We start from the raw sequence: 21,769 nt of genomic DNA, 5'->3' as shown, positions 1-21,769 counted from the left end.
TGAAAACATGAATATGCGGCGCCAAATAACGCAGGATTTTCAATTAACCGAACATTCGACACTGAATTTTTCTGAATTTTCCTCCTTATTATCGATTTTTATGAAGTAATTGATGTGAATTTCCAGTTTTTATAGATTTTCTCAACAAATTATGAATTTCCAATGAAAAAATTCTTAAAAATTCGAGTGAAACTGTCACCTCACCGAAACCCCCAAGAAATGTACCGGAAATTTCAGGCGAATGTATCTCCCGAAAGAATAAAGAAGTCTCAATGTTGTTAACATCAATTCTCCAATAATCTCATGAATTGTATTAAAAGAATTACCCTTCCTAAATTATTCTGCAATTCAAAAAATACTCTCCAACCCTTCAAGCTTGAACATCAATTTCGCTGATTAGAAAATCAAGAAGTGAATTCCCAGTAAGAAAACACAAAAAACAATATAAATCACCATCCGAAGAATAACTTTGCGAATTTTCTCAAGAGTAAATGCACCACTATACCCGAAAACCCATATTCCCCGTTGAATCCCGCATATGCGATTGTGTGGAGAATAGCCCCAAACAGGGAGGGTAATTTGCAACACTGGCAATTTACATAATTAGCAGTTCCAAAACCCAAAGAGATCGCTGTTCTCCCATCCCGCTACAAACCCGCCCGCTCCGTCCACTCCTCTACACCACCAGCAAACCTGAAACTCTGCCTCCGAGGAGAACCAAAACAAGGTGCATCAGGCAATCTCAACAAGGGCATAAATTAATTGACATCAAAACATCATTTCTCCGATTCATCATTTTTTCTTGATATAATTTATTTCCTTCTTGTCTCGTTTCACTTCAAGTTTTCTCTCCACTTCAGCTACATCGCAAGGAAACACGAATAATCCTCCCCCTCTTTCTCGTTCATCCGTACAATATATTTCTCATATTCATTTACCGTCGACGTTAGAATCACAATTGACTATTTACAGTAATATATACACGCTTTAAATCTTAAATTCTTTCACCTAAGTTTCACTAAATAATTTAAATCTTTCATCATCCTATCCATGACATTTTAATATTGAATACTGCTCCTGTTTCCACACTATCCTGGGAACAACGAATCTAATCCGTACATACACCTTACGATTATTTATTACACTGGGTTCGTTGAGTAACATTTGTGTGATGTTCAATGTTATTTAGTTTTTTGTATCAATTTGGCACTCGTTGCTCATTTGTCAATGATCAAGTCTCCTATTTACACAGCACGTATGGCCTCCTCTATGGCGCGAATAGGCATTGTATAAATATATGGCTTAACTTCACGTCGTGTTTAGGGGATATAAAAGGAGCCAAACAAACTGGAGAAAACTAAGAAGAATTATACTCTTGGAGTTTGTTGTTTCCGGTGGCCATTTAGCGTCTTGTTTCCAGTCTGACCAGACAATGGGGTCCATTTACACTGACTTCCGATGCTCGGTTGACTCGCCTTCCGGTCTCCCAAGGGGCCATCCCTTCAATATCCCCTTCGCTGATTAACGATTAATTCTTTTACCAGAAATTCTCAACGTCCAGCTACGCCTCGGATCCACTCGAGCAGTCTTCGGCTTTTGGATCAATCATTTCAGTCTCATCGTCGTCATCTTCTTCGTGATGATAATCACTGGTGTCTTGCTGCCATTTGCTAACGTGGTGTGTGTTTTTGTTGCCGTTGCCATTTGGATTATTGCCACCGCCCGACTGTTGTTGTGCTTTAGCTTCCTCCTCTTGTTGGACTCGCTTGTGCTTCGTTCGGCGATTTTGGAACCACACTTTCACCTGGAAATGAAAAACTATTGGTTAATGGGGAGTGGAAGGAGACATTAATTTGACAATTGCACGGAGAGAATTATTCAGTAAAAATTACGTATCTTTTCCATAATTCCGGAGCGATATGTGGTTGTAGGAAATTTTACGGAACTGCCACGGAATTTTTTCAGAGCGTTACATAATTTTTATCTGAATCTCCTGTGAAAAATTGCGATACTGTCACTTCAATTTTCTGAGTCGATTCCGTCATCGGTGAGCGAACTGTGAGTTCCGTAATTTTTACTGAACATTTCTCTCCGAGAGAGTTGTTCAGTGGTTCACAATTTTCGTCTGAATTTTTTGGGCCAAATCCCGAAGATTTTTATCGTGTTCAAGTTCCACTGAAATTTCGGGAAATCTTGTCAGTGAATAATCAAATATTCCACACGGAGATAAATGTTCAGTAAAAATTACAGAACTCACAATTCGCTCACCGATTACGATATCGATTCAGAAAATTTAAGTGACGGTATCGTAATTTTTCGCAGGAGATTCAGATCAAAATTACGGTACGCTCTGGACAAATTGTGTGACAGTTCCGTAAAATTTCCTACAACCACATTTCGCTCCGGAATTACGGAAAAGATAGGGAATTTTTATTGAATAATTCTCCCCGTGCATTGATTTTCTGCTCAAATGATCTGAAAATCAATAAAATGATTCATTCTTAATTCGAGATTCTTATTAATAACATAAAACCTAAAATCAATAATTCTCTCGTAAAAATTTTCTCATTTTTGAAATTGTTGATATTTTCCTCGGTGATTTAAAAACCGTAATTCTTGAATTTGAAAATTATTTTTGAATCGCTATTTCCAGTGTTCAAATGAAATTTCAGAAAGCAAAAAATGGTTAAATTGCACAATTGACTGAAAATTCAAGAATATATTCCCCTGAATTTCGGCTGATTCATCAAATCGTGAAATTCCCTTTTCAAAAAAAAATTATTTTCGAATCATCTAAAGGACCCAGAATGTTCAATACCAAAGCTCCTGGTCTCACAACACCCTTGAAAGCATCCCTAAACGTAGTATCCGGTTACAATATACCATTCACTCGCGCCATACACCACATTGAAGAATACAACCATATCCCATCCTCCATTGTGCGCGAATTGACTCCGCTGGGTGACGGTTATTCTTCTCAGAAAAAGGGGTGTGGATTGAGGGGAGCACCATTTTCGAGCCCTATCGACGCGTGAAATCGCCATTGTGCCCTTGGATATGGTTCGGGGAGGCAAAATGTTTGGATAACCCGTTCAGGGACACAATCCAGGGGCTCGCAGACGTTTTGACGGGGAGTCGGATTAACGGAGACAAGATTACCTGAACATATATTCGAATATTGCATCTATTGATGTAATATCGTCAATTTATCAGCTCTTTCTACATTTTTTAATGGAAAATTATTCAATTAAAACCTACAAAAGAATTAATGGAAGGAAATGTATTGTAATAAGAATATTTATTTTATTTTGAAGGAATAAATACACGGAGAGAAATTTTCAGTAAAAATTACGAAACTCACAGTTCGGTATCGTAATTTTTCACAGGAAATTCAAGTAAAAATTACGGAATGCTCTGGAAAAATTCCGTGACAGTTCCGCGAAATTTCCTATAACCACATTTCGCTCCGGAATTACGGAGAGATGCGTAATTTTCATTGAATATTTCTCTCCGTGTACGCAAAAAGAATTCTACTCTGTTAAATTCCGGAAAAACGTACATACGAGAGAATGAAGGAAAATGAAACAAGTCTATTCGCCAGTATCTCGAGAATGGTAGAGTGGGATTCCCCGATTTTCCTCCATTGTCAAGGTATTTTTATAAGCTTCAAAATGAAATGTGACTCATCCAAATCGGATCGTTTGTTCAAGAGATATTGACGATTGAAGACGACTCGGTTCTTACTCTATGGAAAAATGTTGATCAATGTTACATTGCGCTTATGTATTAATTAATAATAAATAGAATTCGATGTGAAAATGCATTGAATATATTTTGTATATTTTTACGTACACCCTGCCATGCGGGTAAATGGTCCAGTGGGAAAGCTCGAGAAAATATTTTACAACTTGAAACTTAATAGAGTTCTACCCCCATTTGAGTGATAATCATCCCCCTCGGAAGGTAGTTGTCATGGTAACGCAACCCTCGGGGCGGATCGCAGAGTGAAGCTGTAACCAATCCCAGCGGATCAACTGCCATCATGTAGTCTCATAAATTTTTGCAACCGAGAATAAAACTAAACAGTGTTTTTTCCCACTCATTTTTCGAATTTCCTTTTTGTCGCGGGATGATGAGAGATACGGAGGAGAGTCGGCGGATCGGGTAATTGAAAGCCCATTGCCCACTGACTGGTGGCAACAGAAGTGGTTTTAAGTGACAGTTGTACCTTACAGGTAAATGGTGAGTGTGAACGTCAGACATTGAGCGCGTTCCCATAAGGACAGGGAGTCGAGGACGGGAATAACCAAAACGGGATGTCTCATAGATCGTGTGGATTTCGCATCTGGCGTCCGGCGATTGGGATTTTGCATGATGTTTCTCGCATTTTACGGGGAAAATTGAATGGAGGAGGTGGAGGGGTATTTTTTATTTGGGGAGGCAACGAATGGGGAGGAAATTGGGGTAAAAATGTGATAAGTGAAGAAAAATTTGGGTGGGTCACGGCAGAATTTCACAGGTGTATCGCGATTTTTGAATGCACTGTTCGGAAAAAATTTAGATTTCTGATTTTACAGAAATTTCAATGACTTTCTAAATTTCAAGATGAGAATTTCACAAGTTATTTGATTTTTCAATCAAAACATGAATATTTAGTTGCGCTGAATTTTTCCGAAATAACAGAACTGAAATTGACAATTTTCAATGATTTTTCATTAAATTTGCACAAAAGCTTTATGATATATTTAGTTCCAAATTGCATTAAATTTTCAATTCACCAGAAAACTGAAATTATTTTTGAAACATTAAATTTGTAAATGTGAAAATTTCTCAAATAAATTTCTTTTAAAACTTTAACAAAAATCGAAACAAAAAAAATTATGAATTAAGAATCTGTTTAAAAAATAAATTATGAATTATTACGATTTTTCCGTAATGTCCCCCGATAAATAAAAAATTTTGTGAAACTCCAATTAAATATTATCCCACCCCAAAAAATAATAAAAGTTGAGGATAAAATGAAGTTTGATTGGTCGGATCAATGGGCTAATCCCGAGGATTTTCGCTGCTCCACGGACACAAAAGCTTTTTTAATCCCCCGGCGACGGATATGCGATATTATTTTTCGATCCCCGTACGCGTTTAATAACGATCACGCAAATTCCGGGGGGGAAGGCACGGATACAGAGAGACACTGGGGAGTTGAAATCTCCTGCGTACGGACGGATTCGAGAATTACGTACAGCAAAGCTGTGTACACGTGAATATGGGCGAGGCCATATTAAGTCCTGGCGATCAGCCTCTGGCTGTGTTTTTTTAGGATGAAATTGACCATGTATTGACGCAGACGTGGTACATGCGATCACAATCTTTGATCTATCATCTGGGGAATTGGATATTTTCATTTGGTCATGAAGAAGTATCAAAAATACGGCATCAGCGTGTCTGGGACAAGTTTTTAGACACTGATGGCTACGATAATTTTAATTAATTGGCGAAATTGAGATAAAATAATGAGGCATGAATTTGTTATTCACTGATTTACAGACAGAGTTCTTCCATCGTTTGAACTTGTTATATATAGTGTAAATTTATGTTATTGAGAACTTCAAATTTGTAAATTCTAAAAAAATCAGTTTTTTAAAGTTTAATATTCAGTACAAATGAAAAATATTATGATTTTCATTATGTCAATGCAATTTCCAGATGACATATGATCATCAGACGACGCATGATGTATTTCCACATGAATATTGCGTTGAATTTTAAATTCATCGGAAATTCTATTCAATGAAATATTAATTTATTATTGGAACTCAAAGTTTGTTGAATAAAAAAAATTTTTAATGTGACACACGGAGAGAAATTTTTTAGAAAAATTCTAGTGCTAGCACGGGAAAAGAGGCGCAAAGTGACGGTCAAGGAAGAATTCCAGTGCCGGCACTAGAAATTTTATTGGGGGAAAACGTGAATTTTTCCCCGTATTTCTGTGAAAATTTCACACAAATCCCCAGAAATTTTACCAGAAATACTAATAAATTTTAACTCAACAGCACCCGAATTTTTCACAGCCGGTGGATTGTAATTTTTTCCAGTACTCGTACTAGAATTTTTCTAGAAAATTTCTCTCCGTGCAATAAAAATAAGAAGTCACGTCAATGTTCGCAACGATAAGTTTAATTAATTGGTGAAATTGAGATAAAATAACGAGGAATGAATTTGTTATTCACTGATTTACAGATAGAGTTCTTCCACCATTTCAATTTCTAGTAAATAATACAAATTTATGATATTGGAATGTCAAATTTGTCAATTATAAAAAATTCTGTTGAACGTAAATAAAAAACATTGTCAATGACATCATGTCAATTAAATTAACTGTGAATTAAGCCCCAAATTTTCAATTCCTCAGAAGTTCCCGTAAGATGTTTAATGTTTACAATGAATTTCAAAATGAAATTTATTATTGGAACCAAACATTTGTAGAATACAAAAAGAACTGGTCATGAATGTCTCAATTAAAATAGAAGTTATGTGAATCTCCGGTCCATTATCTCAAGACTTATATATTTTCATTGAGTCCTGAAGAAGTATAAAAAACGCGAGATAATCTTGTCTGGGGCCAGTTTCTAGACACTGATGACTACGATAATGTTAATTAATTGGCCAACAAATCGAGATAAAATAACGAGGAATGAATTTGTTGCACGCTGCTTCGCCCATAGAACTCTCCCCCCATCGATCTCCCAATAAAAAATTTAATGAACTCAAATGTAGCGACATCACTTAACTTTTTATCTCCTAGAAAATTAATTCATCTTAATAAATTTTTTCAATCGGCGTTAAACAGCCGCGATAAGTCAGCCTAATTCATTCAAAATTAATTGAATCTCGAATGTGCGTGTAAATTGAATGCAAAAAAATGTGAATTCACTTGAGTTGAATAATCCTCCACTGGGTGTAGCCAAGAAAGCACCGAGACAAGAGGAATAAGGAAGAAGCCCGAAGGATATTATGCAGGCAAAGAAGCGACGGTGACGCGCCTGCGGAAGCGTGACAAGAAAATCAAGACAGTAACGCACGCGACTCCATGATTTTTCCTGTTTCCCTTTCTTTTATTTTTATTTTTCCACTTCCACTCTAATCGATTCAAACTCCGTCGCCTAGGCCATCTCAACAAAATTCACTCGCAACCGCCCGCTCTCAGGAATTAAGAGCGCGAAAAATTGTGCGCGACTGGCGAATGTCACTCCGGATGACGCATTATGACGCGAACCATGCATAATGTGAAATCTCAATTTATACTTTATTCAAAGTGGCGCGACAACCACCGTCTCATTATGCACAGGGAATAGTCTACGCGACCTGCATAATATGCAAACATCCTATTACCGTACGTGGACAGTGTAATGGGTCCAAGAGTTTGTCCAGTTTTAGCGAGCCAGGAAGGAGGCGGATATTGCTAACAAACGCGTCAGGTAATTCAATGACACCACTAATGATCAATGTTGATGATGATTTATTTTTTTAATAACACTGACACTTCGTTAAACTCTAATTGTCGTAGCTCGTGCTGGATGATGGTATTTAATTTGCTTAACATTATTAAAATTATTTAATGTACTTTGGCTACTTTTTCTCCAGTGAAATGCCCTTACGATGAGTTTATTATTTGAATTTTCAGGGTATGAATGTGAATCTCGATATTGAGCTGTTGGAAAACATTTTAAAAATCTGAAAAAACAATTAGAAAGTTTACTTTTGGAGAAAGATTGATCGAATAATTTAAAAATTGCAATTTTTGAAAATTACGAGCATTTTTTATGAACAATCAATTTTCTACCGTAAAAACAATTTGTTCGGAATCGTAACAATTTTATTCATATTCAGAATTTTACCAAAAATCGATTTGATGCCTAAAAAAATGAGGATTCCGAAAGTTTAGACTATTTCAATAATTTATTTATCAATAAGGAATGTTTAATAATAATAATAGTTATAATGGTAATATTCATGACATTCAAAGCAACAATCGTATGAATAGATAATTGACAAATTTATTACCGCAACCTCAACTTTGTTAAATATTAAAGAATCATTTTCCCAAAGTTCTAAAATGAATAAAAAATCCGTGAGTGTCATCAATTGAATAAAATGTTAATGAAATTCCAAAGAAAATCACATGAATATTTTCCCCGATTTTGAATCCCTTGGAAATTCCATTCAATTAAATATTCAACTACTACAATAAATTGAAATATAAAATTCCCCATCGAAACTCCAAATTCGTCAAATAAAAAAAAATCGTGTCAATTTCCCTGAATGTGCCTTAACTATCGATGAAATCTCCGCAGACTGCCTTAAATCTCCAGCTTCATCATAAATTGTGACCACTGAAACGTTGAAATTGATTTTTAGCAATCCAGGAAGTCAACTAATTCCCCGTCCCACCTAATGATGAATTTTAATCGCGATACCTCCGAGAAAAACCGTGACGACCGATCACTCCAACGCAATTACCATAACCCAATGAATAATCCGCTCTAATCTCCTCAATTATCAAAACAATTTCCCCTCAATCAAACCACTCAATTAGCATTAACATCCAGCCACATGCGTCCACATATAATTCAAATGTCATACGAATCATTACTCATATTACTCATAAACGTACAGTCCCACGAGTTGCATCATTACGTAGCTAATTTGAGGCATAAAGAGAGTGTGGAAGGTAATTTCTTCGAAATTTTCGTTACACTAATTGGCTAAAGGTCAGAGTATCGAGTAATTTTGCACACGTAAGCATCGCCACACAACACAAACATGAAAAACCGGTAAGAAAATAGTTCTGTTTAGTGTGTGTACAGCGTGGAATACGTGTGTCCTTAAACCCCTGCCAGTACGATAAGGCACGATTTAAACGGATGATTTACGCATCGTACAAAATATGCCCCCTATACCTGCGACATGTAGTGAAAATTGAGTGTGTATTATATACGTGGATAAGTGTGTACACTTGTACACTTAAAACGATCGTTTCAAGAAGCGGAGAGAGACTATTCAACGAGCGTAAACCGAGTCGAAACGACGACACTCAAACTACTTGATTTATACACCGTACATATTCCTCAGTCCCTCTCGCATTGCTAATTCGTGTAATCACCTTATTCATGCTATTTTTATTATTTTCACTGTTTCGCCGTTTTTTCGTGACTTTTGTGTTGAGATATATTTTTTTAGACGAGGGGCCCATCGTCATTTCGATGATAGTTAATTGGCAAATCGGGAAAAGCTGTCACTGCTCTAACTGCTGCAGTCATTTAATTAATTGAGACTGAACATTTTCTATTTATTCATTTATTTATTTTTTTATTTATTGTGTATGGACCCAACAGCATAATGCCAATCACAGGGTCAAATCTAATACATTCAAATATAATTGGTTAAAGGTTTCTAGTTCCTCTCAATGAATTTTTTTATTTAGTGTGTTGACTGCAGTGAGTTTTGATGAGATAAAAACTATTCAAATCATTAATTTTCAATTGGAAATCGTCAGTTTTTTCCGTGGCATCACCTTATTTACATTGTTTTCTTATTATTTTAACTGTTTTGCCGTTTTTTCGTGGCTTTTGTGCTCAGATATATTTTTTCAGACTCGGAGCCCAGCCCAATTTGAATGATAATTAATTGCCACATCAGAAAAATTATTACGTTTCTAACAATCGCAGTAATTTAATTAATTGAATCTGAACATTATCCAGTTCCGCTTAATGATTTTTTTCATTTAGCCGCAGGATGTCGATGACTTCAGTGAATTTTCATGAGATAAAAACAATTAAAATCATTAATTTTCATTTTGAAATCTTGAATTTTTGTGTTGATTGATTGTTGTTAATGTCGATTATTATTGATATCGTTTTAACTATTTAGTAGTTTTTTCTTGTCTTTTGTGGCGAGATATCCTTTTTCCCACTATCGACTCCATCACCATTTGAATGATAATTAATTGCCACACCGGAGAAAAATTGCAGATTAGATTATATTAACCGTAATTACGTTTCACAAGGGATTACGATTCCAACTATCGCAGTCATTTAATTAATTAGAACTGAATTTGGTCTTGTTCCTCTTGTGAGGAATTCTTAGCTCTGAAGTTGAAGTGTGTCGGTGACTTTAGTGATTCATTCAAGCACATTCCCATTTAATTGGAGCTTTTCGGCTTTGATCGGGAATAAAATACATTATCTTTCAATTTAAAATCATGAATTCTTTTCCTAATCGGTGTCATCACCTGATTCACGCGTCACTACTTCAACTTTAACTCCTTGTCTCATGTGTCGAGGTATATTTTTTTCCCACTCTTGACTCCATCATCATTTGAATGATAATTAATTGCCACACCGGATAAAAAATTGCAAATTAGATGCTTTTAACCGTAATTACATTTCATGAGGGATTACTATTCCAACTATCGCAGTCATTTAATTAAATGCGACTGAACTCGGTCTAGTTCCTCCCCTCAGGAATTCTTAGATCTGAAGTTGAAGTGTGTCACTGATTTCGGTGAATTTTAGAGCATTTCCACTCAGACCGCGTAAATCGCCTTTGATATTCAGTTGATCGGGAATAAGATACTTAATTCCCCATTGAAATCATGAATTAACTTCAGTTCCTTGTCTCCTGTGTCGGAAATACCGTTTTCCACTCTCGACTCCCTCACCATTTAAATAAGAATTAATTGTCACATAAAAAAAATTGCAGACGAAATCGAGGGATTAATATTCCAACTATCGCAGTATTTTAATAAATTAGGACTGAACTCGGTCTAGTTCCTCCCCTCAGGAATTCTTAGATCTGAAGTGGAAGTGTGTCACTGACTTCGGTGAATTTTAATGGAACAGAAACTATTAAAGTCATTAGTTCTTGATTTTTTATTTCACATTGCAATTCGTATCATCGTTTTATCTCCCGTTTACTTCCTCGCGTGGAATTCTCATACCTCAAGTTGAAGTGTGTCGATGACTTCAGTGAGTCATTCAAGCATATTCCTATTTAATTAGAGCATTTCCACGCAGACCGCGTAAATCGCCTTCGATATGCAGTTGATCGGGAATAAAATACTTAATTCCCCATTATCTTTCAATTTGAAATCATGAATTAACTTCAGTTCCTTGTCTCCTGTGTCGGAAATACCGTTTTCCACTCTCGACTCCCTCACCATTTGAATAATAATTAATTGTCACATAAAAAAAATTGTAGACGAAATCGAGGGATTAATATTCCAACTATCGCAGTATTTTAATAAATTAGGACTGAACTCGGTCTAGTTCCTCTCCTCAGGAATTCTTAGATCTGAAGTTAAAGTGTGTGTAAAGTCATTAGTTCTTGATTTTTTATTTCACATTGCAATTCGTATCATCGTTTTATCTCCCGTTTACTTCCTCGCGTGGAATTCTCATACCTCAAGTTGAAGTGTGTCGATGACTTCAGTGAGTCATTCAAGCATATTCCTATTTAATTAGAGCATTTCCATGCAGATCGTGATAAATTGCCTTTGATATTCAATTGATCGGGAATAAAAGGCTGTTATTCACGTGCGTAAAACGCGTTATAGTGCACCATTGTCCCACCTGTTTGGCTACCTATTCAAGCCATTATCTTTCAATTTGCCTCTTTTGTTCGTTAAGTGGTTGATTCCGCTTTGTGCGTTATTACGTAATGCAATTATATGTTGGTTTGTTCAATGCAACAGCAATTTCTCTGGGTATTTTCATTGATAACGCCGGGTTAATTTCAGTCGTTCGCGTACGGGAATTGCACACGTCTCATGCGTTCTTTATGGTTATAAAAGTGTATGTATTAACGTCAATTCATGATGGACAAAAAAATTCTCACCTGTGTTTCCGTTAATGAGAGCGCCTGAGCGAGCTGTTTCCTTTCGGCTCCGACTACGTAATGGTTCTTCTCAAATGCATGCTCGAGTTTCAATAATTGACTTGGACTGAATGCTGTTCTTATTCTCTTGGGTTTTCTGAATGGTTGGAGGAGGAAACCTGGTATGTCTGGACCTGGGGAGTACAGAATTTTATGTTGTTGAATATTTTTGACTCAAGTTTCGAGGAATTTCGGAGTTGAAAATTCAAAATTTTATGGATTCAATGGAACTCAATTTTCAGTTGAATTATTTTGTGAGAATTGATGGAAATTAGGGAGGCTGTGGAGAATTAATTGGAAATATTCATGTTTTCATTGATTATTTAAGTAAATTGGGGAATTCTCGGGTTCTTGTTGCTCAAAAATGAGGAGTTTCATTGAATTTTCAATCAAATCTGGAATTTCATGATTTTTCTCATGAAATTACAATTTTTTGGCTGAAATTTCCGCATCACTTCTCGGAAATTTCTATCACATTATAGTTTCACTGAAATTGCAAGTAATTTTGTCATTGAAAACTCGAAATTCCGTGGAAAAATCAATGGAGACTGCAAATTCCAGTCCAATTATTCCATAAAAATTTGCAAATAAAAAAATTGTGGTGAATTAATTGAAAAGGCAGCATAATTTGATACTGAATTAATATTTACATTGAATATTCAACGAAGTTGGGAAATTCAGTGCTTCGTACAGTTCAAAAATTTCCAATTTCCTTGAATTTTCAAACAAATCTAAAATTTGATGCTTTTCTCATCAAATTTCAATCTTTTACTTCTTGACAATTACTCTCACGAAAATTACTGCTCAAACGTCCACGAAATTTCAATCACCAGCACACAAATACAATAACCAATAAATCAAATTCACCATTAAAAAAAAAAAAAAATATTCGACATTTGACGATTTCAATCGTTAATTGCCTGCTATTTCCACTGAATGTCACCAAACATATCCCGAATTATGTTAAGCCCCTCCATCTAAATTCATTACCACCATTTTCACCCAGATAATTGGAATAATTTACGAACTATCCAAGCGATCGTTTATTCCCTCTCCTTCAAACCCATACCAGACTCTTGAATTCCGTTATGCAGCTGTAGAAATTCACAGCAATAAACTCGAAAGATAACCGATACAATATTTCAGCAAGATTTTCACCGGGAGTTTTTAGTTTTCCCTCGGCATTACGTATTTTTTTTAGTTAAGAGTTAAACATACAAAGGGCGGGCGCAGTAAAGATAAGCATAAACTCACTCGTGTTATATTGTAAGGCTATATACCTAATTGAGTATTCTCTACCTCGAAAGGCGCCTGTCGATCGTATAACGATACATACTACCGGCCTAGGTTGTGCACCAACGCCGGAAGTCGTTCAAGATACTAGGCACCGGGTAATAACGGAAAAAAGGAGACGATAAATGCGCGCGCCCACGAGGTTGCACAAAACGTGAATACAATGTGTGTCTTGGTAATTACTCGATAAATATGGAAAAAAAGGGAACAGGAGAGGGCGGGGGGGGGGGGGGGAGATGAGGATAAAAAATGAACGGGGTTAAACTTTCTTCTTCGTTTTTGCTCCAACGCCCAATACAATTACGGGAGGACGTCCGAAAGAGGGCGCTCCGAGCAGCTGACCGGACTGGTTACCCTGGAGGCGACGCGAAATTACACGAAAATAATACTGAATGGTGAATGTATCAAATTATCTCTCGTTGGCGAGCCGGGGAAATTAAAAAACGAATCGGCAAATGTTGGGAATTCCTTCTTTCAAAACTTCTCGCCGGTCGCGCCCCTAATGCGGTTTTAATTAATCGTTTCGGAGTTGACTGTTCCCAATGCATTTTGAGAAATATTTCTGCCATTAGTTTATCCCCCCCCCCCAACGGGGTCGGTCCAGGGGGGAAGGGTAATTAGTGTTATTATGACGCGAACTGGTAGCGTAATGCGGCCGCGATTCTCGGCGGGTTTCGCTACGGGAAAAATCGAGAATACTTTCGCGAGGCACGATGATCGATTGTGAAAATTTAACTATGGGGGGGGGAGAAGGGTGGGGGGATGTGATGGCTTCATTTTGGGGAGGCCTGAACGGAGAGGAATACCGGGGGGTAATTTGTCGGTGAATATTGGCGAAAATTTAAAGATGTTTGAATTTTTTGGGGCTTCGGGGATTTTAGTGTCGTTTTGGATTTTGTTCAGTGAGAATGGACTGTTTTGTGATTTTTTTGGGGATGATTCCGTCATTTTTGAGGGGCAATGAGAAGGGAATCGGAATATTCAGAGGCCTCTGTGGTTTTCTGGGAAAATTTGGAATTTCATTCGTTGAATTATTTTTTATTCCGGATTTTTTGGGAGCATTTTGCATGAATCTTTCGTGCTTCATGAAAAACAGTGATTCATTTGTGGAATATTTTCTGTGAAAACCCGGAAATTTGAAGGGTTGAGATCATTCTGAGGATTTTTAATGAAAAAGTTCAGATTAATTGTTAAAAGCTTAAATTTTGCATTTGATTATTCAAATTTTGATGGACTAAATATTCCTTCCGCCATTTTGAGCCGTCAGAAGATTTTTTTTATTCTAAGAAAATTTACTAAGTATAGATTTAGGGGAATATTAATTTTTTTAAATTGAAGAAAAGACAATTTTGGAAAATTATACATAAATAAATAAATAAATTAGACATTGTATAAACAACTCTGAAGAACGCAGCATTCATTACTTGTCCAAACAATTCCCACTACATATTTCTACGAAGAAAATTTTGTAAAAAAAATGTCTCCACTTGTCATTCAATTTCTCTCACAAAATTAATTTCCAAATAATGCAAAAATTATTGCAGCGCGCGTTGTGCATGGAATCGCGTTGAAATCCTGGATTCTCGCTCAAAGGAATTCATTAAAGACTGAAATAAAATGAAACGTGACACCCCGAGCGGCATGAAGACATCCTGATTGGACAATATGAAACAACTATAACGAAATAAAAAGCAAAAAATGCTCGTACCCTGTCAGAAAGTCAGTGGTTTAAAAAAACTGGGGAAAAGGAGGATTTTTTAAGCCCAAGTGCCGTGAAGAGATCATGGGGGGGACAATGAGGCGACCTGGGGGCTGTAAAGGAAAAAAATTGTGCGTGAAACAGCACTGACAATGGGTGAGCTCCACGTGAAAATGAAAAGAGGAGAAAAAACGTAATGTGATGGAGAGTTGGGCTCGAGTGGACGTCATGCGGTGCGTGCCCAGGGGTAAACGACAAGACACACTGGGACAATGGAGATTAACACGCTTTGTTATTGATGATGATGTCTCATTGATACTGATGGGATTTATCGATCTCTGATTTCTTCACTGCACCATTCATTTTTTCCTGCTTCTGAATCAATTCCATACGATTTTTTATCTCCAGATAATTCATACTTCGTCAATTAATTATGAGGAAATATCTCCTTTTTTAATTAATATCTATTCATGAATTTGTAATGTCAGAAATTTTTTGTAATTGGGGTTAATGCGGCATTTCCATTTTCAATTTTGTGAATTTAAATTGAATTTAATATTAAGTTAAATTCGGGTGTTTAATGACATTGAGGTTTTTATGTTGAGTGATAGTTAATATTTCAACAACAGCTTGAATGATAAAACTCATTGTGAAAGGTGCACATCACGTTTTAAGGGATTTAACACTCTAAATCATTCATCAAAAGATTTTAATTCGACTGCATTCGTTGTTATAGTTTTCCGTGATTTACATTTTATGATTAAATAGTGGAAATCGGTTAAAATTCCAGAAAACTCATGAGTTGTGAAATTAATTTAATTGTGACATTCATAATTCATGAATTAATCATGAGAAAATATCCCACATTTATCGCGATGTCAGAAATTCTTCAAAATTAGAGTTAAAGCTGCATTCATTTCGTTCATAAAATTTCTTGTTCATTCTAAAAATTCAATAACATTAAGTACTTCATGTAGGATGATAATTAACACTTCAACAACAGTGTGAATTCTCAAACTCATCGTGAAAGTTGGGCATCCCATTCAATTGAATTTCCACTAGATCAAACTGTATGGAAATTTCATGTAAATTATTCATTCTAAAAAATATATTTTTTGGGTTTTTCCTCAAAATAGTTTATATGGCATAGAAAATCGTTTAAAATTCCGGCAAACTCATGAATTGTAAAATTAATTTAATTGTAACATTCATAATTCATGAAGAAATATCCCACATTTACCACAATGTCAGAAATTCTTCAAAATTTGAGTTAAAGCTGCATTTCAATTTTCAATATTATGAATTTGAATTCAGTTGAAGATTAAATCGTTCATAAAATTTCTTATTCATTCTAACAATTGAATAACATTAAGTACTTCGTGTCGGATGATAATTAACACTTCAACAACAGTGTGAATTCTCAAACTCATCGTGAAAGTTGGGCATCCCATTCAATTGAATTTCCGCTAGATCAACATGTATGGAAATTTCATTTAAATTATTCATTGTAAAAATCATGTATGAATGAAATTGTGGAAGCCCATTCATCATCGCGTCATCGAACAGACGTGAACGTGAATTTTCAGGGAGAAAAACGTCTCCATAGTAAATTTAGAATCGCTTTCTTGCATTGATCGCGCATAATAACGGCCGATCCTCCATTTCCCCGAGGCTTTACAACATTTGTCCCGCGCACTCGAGCACAAAACAATAGTCACCTAACACAAGTCCTCAACTTATCGAGTGACAACACGACTATCATACACAAGGTCATTAACTAATAGCCACAATTATTCTTCCCTCCCCAAGACATTCGTTGTCTTTCCGTTATCGCGATGCGCGTGAGTGTTGAACAATCAAATTAGATAATTAGTGCATCGTTTACGGTTATTTAGTTGACAATGTACATACGCAGTGCATACACAGTGATATAGTCGAGGAAAGAAATAAGTATTGCAAGCTTATCAGCGCCTCCACCGATATGAAAGAAAATAAATACAGGGATAGTGGCAGTTGATTACACAGAGAAACAAGTTGGAGAAAAATTAACGAACAAGTCAAGTAATCGTGGAGCAACCACAATTTCCAGTGCTTTGTCGCCTTAAGTAGGAGAAAAAGTGTGAAATTAATCACGAAAAAAAAATATGCTTGATTCAAGCATATTATTCTTGATTCGAGTGTATAATATAAATTTTATTGTAATATATTTATTATAACATCTAACAGTGTAAATTTTTTTTTGAAAAATCGTAAGATATCCACTAAAAACCAGGATTTTTTCACTGAATTACACTTCGCTCTCCGATTATTACTCGTAATATCATATATAGGAAAATTTGTCACGATTTTGAAGTATTTTTTATCCAATTTTTCTCTCGGTGTACCGAATATTATACTGTTAGAAAATTACTCTTAAAATTTCAAGTGAAAAAGCTTAAAATTTTTAACAACGACAAAATTACATGCAATTAAATAGGAGAAAAAGTGCGAAATTAATTACGAAAAAAAATATGCTTGGTTCAAGCATATTATTCTTGATTCGAGTGTATAATATAAATTTTATTGTAATATATTTATTATAACATCTAACAGTGTAGATTTTTCTTTTGAAAAATCGTAAGATATCCACTAAAAACCAGGATTTTTTCACTGAATTACACTTCGCTCTCCGATTATTACTCGTAATATCACACATAAGAAAATTCGTCACGATTTTGAGGCATTTTTTATCCAATTTTTCTCTCAGTGTACCGAATATTACACTGTTAGGAAATTACTCTTGAAATTTTTACCAACGACAAAGTTACATGAAATTTCTGTAGAATTCTTCACTGACGGATCAGTTAATTTCTTTAATATTCAAGTAATTCTCGGTTTTCAGGTGCATACGACACTGAAAACCTTGAAAATTTCGAAAATTCAGGCAATAACTTCTCTGAATTTTCAATCTATTGAAAATTGAATTCAGTAGCGAAGTTTTAAAACTGTACAAGTCAATTTTGACGATTGATCAGTTTTCAATAAATATCTCCGAATCTAAGGAAGATAGCAAAATTTTCATTATGACCTTTTTTGTAGAGTCGATTGAGAGCTACAACAAATGTTATTACAAGAATTTCGCTATCTCCCTTAGATTCGGAAATATTCTCCAAAAACTCAACTGGGAGATCAGTCGACTTGAACCGTTTTACCACTTCGCTACACTTCACCATGAGTTCGGAAATTCAAGCTATTCTTGAACCATCGATAATTTTTTACCATGAAAAACCCAATTTTCTTGAATTTTCAGGATGAATGAGAAATTTAATAATCGTTTTCCTTTGAAATTGAATTCAAACTCCCAAAATTGAAAATCCAGATGATTTGTTGACTGAAATTTCACGAAATTTCCAACAGTGTAAAATAGGCTGATTGCAGTGGAAGTTCTGGAAAAAGCGGAGAATCCACCGGAGGATTGAGGAATAATCAATCCAGCGGGGATAGACTGCTTACTGAAAGAGGAAGCAATTACAATCAGTTTGTTATCAAGACTAAGGGATTAATAAACGCGGAAGAGGGAAACACGGGGTTAATGCCTCCGGGAGAGTACATCAGCACGCGATGTCGGGTTGGTACACGATGATTAAACAACTGAGAAATATATGATAAAGAATGAATTCAGAGTCACTGGGGTCAGATGTAGCACTTAATACGTTGGTTACAAAATCTTCAATTACGAAACGTTGCGTCACGCTCAATCCTTCGTGATATGATACGCAAACAAGTGAGATTACACCACTTTGAATTATCTTCTGGTCGATGGGTTATTCGAATTTTGGATTGTTCGGGGAAAGTGGCATGCGATGTCTCATGAAACTATTCGAAGGGTCTAATTTGGGAATTTGAATTCGATTTAAAATCGAGAGTTTTGGGAGAATATTGGATTTTAAAATGAAGAATTATTCGCGAGTTTTAATGTCACTCTCAAACGGCTAGACAAATCGGCGAGCGATAAACATTTCTGTTGTGTTTTAGGCACTATTAAACATTTGTGGCAGAAATTTGGGCTGCGCGCCTTTGAAAATTTTATCAAGTGACAGCTTCATTGGAATTCCAAGAAATTTTGTCATTGAAAATTCACAAGTTGATGGGGGAATCAAAGAAGATGGGGGTTCAGTTCATTATTCCGTGAAAATGAATGGAAATGGAGAATATTCAGGCAAATGTATTGCTAAATTTCCAATTTATTCAGAATATTCAAGTAAGTTCCGAAATTCTCGGTTTTCTGGTGATCAAAAATTTGAAATTTCATTGAATGTTCAGTAAAGCTGGGATTTTATAATTCGTAATTTTTGAATTTACAATTAGTTCAGATTTCAGCGTAATTTGATGCTGAATATACAAGTAAGTTGGGAAATGTTTATGAAAAATTATTTCGATATTTAAAAAATATCTAATTTTTTAATATTCCATGGAACTCCACTTTCCAGGTCCACATAACAGTCGAAATGACCGGAAATCCAGAAAATTCATTTGAACGTGACATTCAAACCTCAGAACAACTCTGAAAGAGCAAACTCTCATTTTGAAATCTCAATAATTTCCCTCGCAAAAATCCTAATTTCATCCCATTCCCAAGAAGAACAAGAAATTTCATAATCGATTCAACCCTAAGCAGAATTCAACTTCCCCCCATTGAACCTTCAACCTCAGTAATGACTTGCATACACTCATAGAATTTTTTTGGAAATTAAGCAGTAATTGCCCTTGAATTCTCAATACTGTGAATTTGAATTCAATTCAATCTTTCATTCAGGTTCTAAGAAGAGCATTTAGAATCTAGAACATTTAGAATTTTCAATTTCAATTCATTGTGGAAATTGAACATCAGATCCAACTAAATGCTCGGTGGATAGGAAATTCGGATAAATTGTCGCAATTCCATTGAATTCCCCAGACTTCAACTAATTTTTCAATACCAAAATACCCAAAAATTCCATGTAAAAGAGTGGCTGTTAAAAATGTCACCATTTTTTTGAAATTTCTGTAATGACTTGCATACACTCATAGAATTCTTTTGGAAATTAAGCAATAGTTGCCCTTGAATTCTCAATACTGTGAATTTGAATTCAATTCAATCTTTCATTCAGGTTCTAGAACATTTAGAATCTAGAACATTTAGAATTTTCAATTTCAATTCATTGTGGAAATTGATCCAACTAAATGCTCGGTGGATAGAAAATTCAGATAAATTCTCGCAATTCCATTGAATTCCCCAGACTTCAACTAATTTTTCAATACCAAAATACCCAAAAATTCCATGTGAAAGAGTGGCTGTTAAAAATGCCACAATTTTTTTTAAATTTCCGACCAAATTTTCTACCACCGCATAAAAAAAGCCTGTCACCGAAATGTCAAAGCGCGAAGAAACCCCTCGACTTTCCATGACTTACCAGCGGGAAATCTGTGAGGAAAGAGTCTCCCATGTCTGGAGAGAAGCCACGGAAACAACGGATAACTGTCCCTAGGAGGTTGATGAGGATGTGGTGGTGGATGAGGACCAGGTCCCCCGGCATGTCCGTACGGACTGTGGGGTGGTCCATGAGGCGATCCGCCATGATGCGCCTGAAGGGCGACAGCCAAATTGGACGCCTGAAAGTGCTGTGCAGCAGCCAAATTGGCGGCGAGAGCAAACTGCTGCGTGTGATACTCCGTTTGTCCAGGCTGCGGTGCCGCTGGATGTCCAGGGAGTCCATACAGCGCCTTGATCTGTTCGCTAGCGACGGCCGCAGCAGTGGCCGCACTGGCCGGTGGTCCCAGATAATTCGGACTCGGCCTGACAACCCCCGGTGGCGGCTGATGATGCCCCGGCGAATCCCCATGCGATATCCTGTGCGGAGGGCTCGGACTGTTATTCGGTGTCGACGCACCACTGTGACTCCTCGTCCTCCCATAATCCATGTGACTCGTCAACGACTGCACATGATGATGACCCCTCTGCATCTGTCCATTGTGTCTCGTCACCGGATACGACTCGATCGACGAACTCCGCGACAGCGGCCTGTCCGAGCCCTCGGAGTGTGCACCCGGTGAGCGGACAATCCGCCGCGATGACCTCGGCGACGAGGAGCCCTCCACCTCCGTGGGACTGCCATCCCTCTCCATCTCCACCCTCTCGTGCAGTCTCTCCAGCCTGTCATCGCGACCACCACCCACAATAGAGTCAATACTAAACCCGATCTTCGGCTTCGAGGGTACCGGGACTATTGGCGTCGGTGCGAGCGGCATCATCGTACGCCCAAACTCACTTAACACTTTATTTACTCTAACAATTCAACACTGCAATGTACCTTAATCTACCTTAATCCGTGAACACTGGCTAGTGGCATTGCTCCCAACTTATCCGATCGTGGTACCACACAACCGCACATTAAATCCTCAATCTCATCAGTGATTTTGCAAATAACGGAGAACAAACAACCACTTGTCACGACACTGCGTCTACTTTTCTACGAATAAACTGAAAAACCGATTGTTTAGTCAGACGAAGAGAGAAAGAGAGAGAGAGAGAGAACGGAGAGCAACCGGGTAGGATGTTTCTTGTCTGAGCTCTTGCTAGTGTTTGAGGGGAAAATTACCCGGCTAAACGAGTCCGGCCCGTGCTGCGGTCCCTACCAATGGCCGTGGAGGTGGGGGAAGAGTGATGTTGTACCGCGGGGGCCTTTTACCCCCACTACGAGCCCAGTGAAACTCAATTAGATGGGAACGAGCGCGGCTGCGGTGGGGGGAAAGCGCGAGGTGACAACCCACTGGGGGGGCGGGGCCTGCGAATCACCCGCGGCGCGTGGAGGGGGCGGGGACAAT

The 21,769-nt window shown here is 36.9% G+C and overlaps 1 protein-coding gene across 1 annotated transcript; it reads right to left on the bottom strand.

Annotated features, from left to right (window-relative positions):
* Window positions 1-833: 833 nt before the first annotated feature.
* Window positions 834-21,508, bottom strand: LOC107038317 (homeotic protein empty spiracles). The gene is made up of 3 exons (XM_015257346.1): window positions 20,359-21,508; window positions 11,896-12,068; window positions 834-1,804 (listed from the first exon to the last, which is right to left on the bottom strand). The coding sequence occupies exons 1-3, from the start codon at window positions 21,194-21,196 to the stop codon at window positions 1,562-1,564; spliced, it is 1,254 nt and encodes a 417-aa protein (XP_015112832.1). The 5' UTR covers window positions 21,197-21,508; the 3' UTR covers window positions 834-1,561.
* Between the last annotated feature and the right edge of the window lie 261 nt (window positions 21,509-21,769).

The sequence above is a fragment of the Diachasma alloeum genome, unplaced genomic scaffold, assembly GCF_001412515.2.
Source record: "Diachasma alloeum isolate Michigan unplaced genomic scaffold, Dall2.0 Dall_scaffold_00280, whole genome shotgun sequence".
Taxonomy (NCBI): Eukaryota; Metazoa; Arthropoda; class Insecta; order Hymenoptera; family Braconidae; genus Diachasma; species Diachasma alloeum.
Note: the sequence above shows the minus strand (reverse complement) of the source record. Positions and strands in the feature narration are given on the sequence as shown.

Excerpts from the sequence above, each read along its gene's own strand:
- LOC107038317 (XM_015257346.1), bottom strand. The coding sequence starts at position 21,196 with ATGATGCCGCTCGCACCGACGCCAATAGTCCCGGTACCCTCGAAGCCG. Across the intron at positions 12,069-20,358 it reads TCCTCACAGATTTCCCGCTG|GTCCAGACATACCAGGTTTC; the intron begins GTAAGTCATGGA and ends TGTACTCCCCAG. Across the intron at positions 1,805-11,895 it reads TCTCATTAACGGAAACACAG|GTGAAAGTGTGGTTCCAAAA; the intron begins GTGAGAATTTTT and ends TTTCATTTCCAG.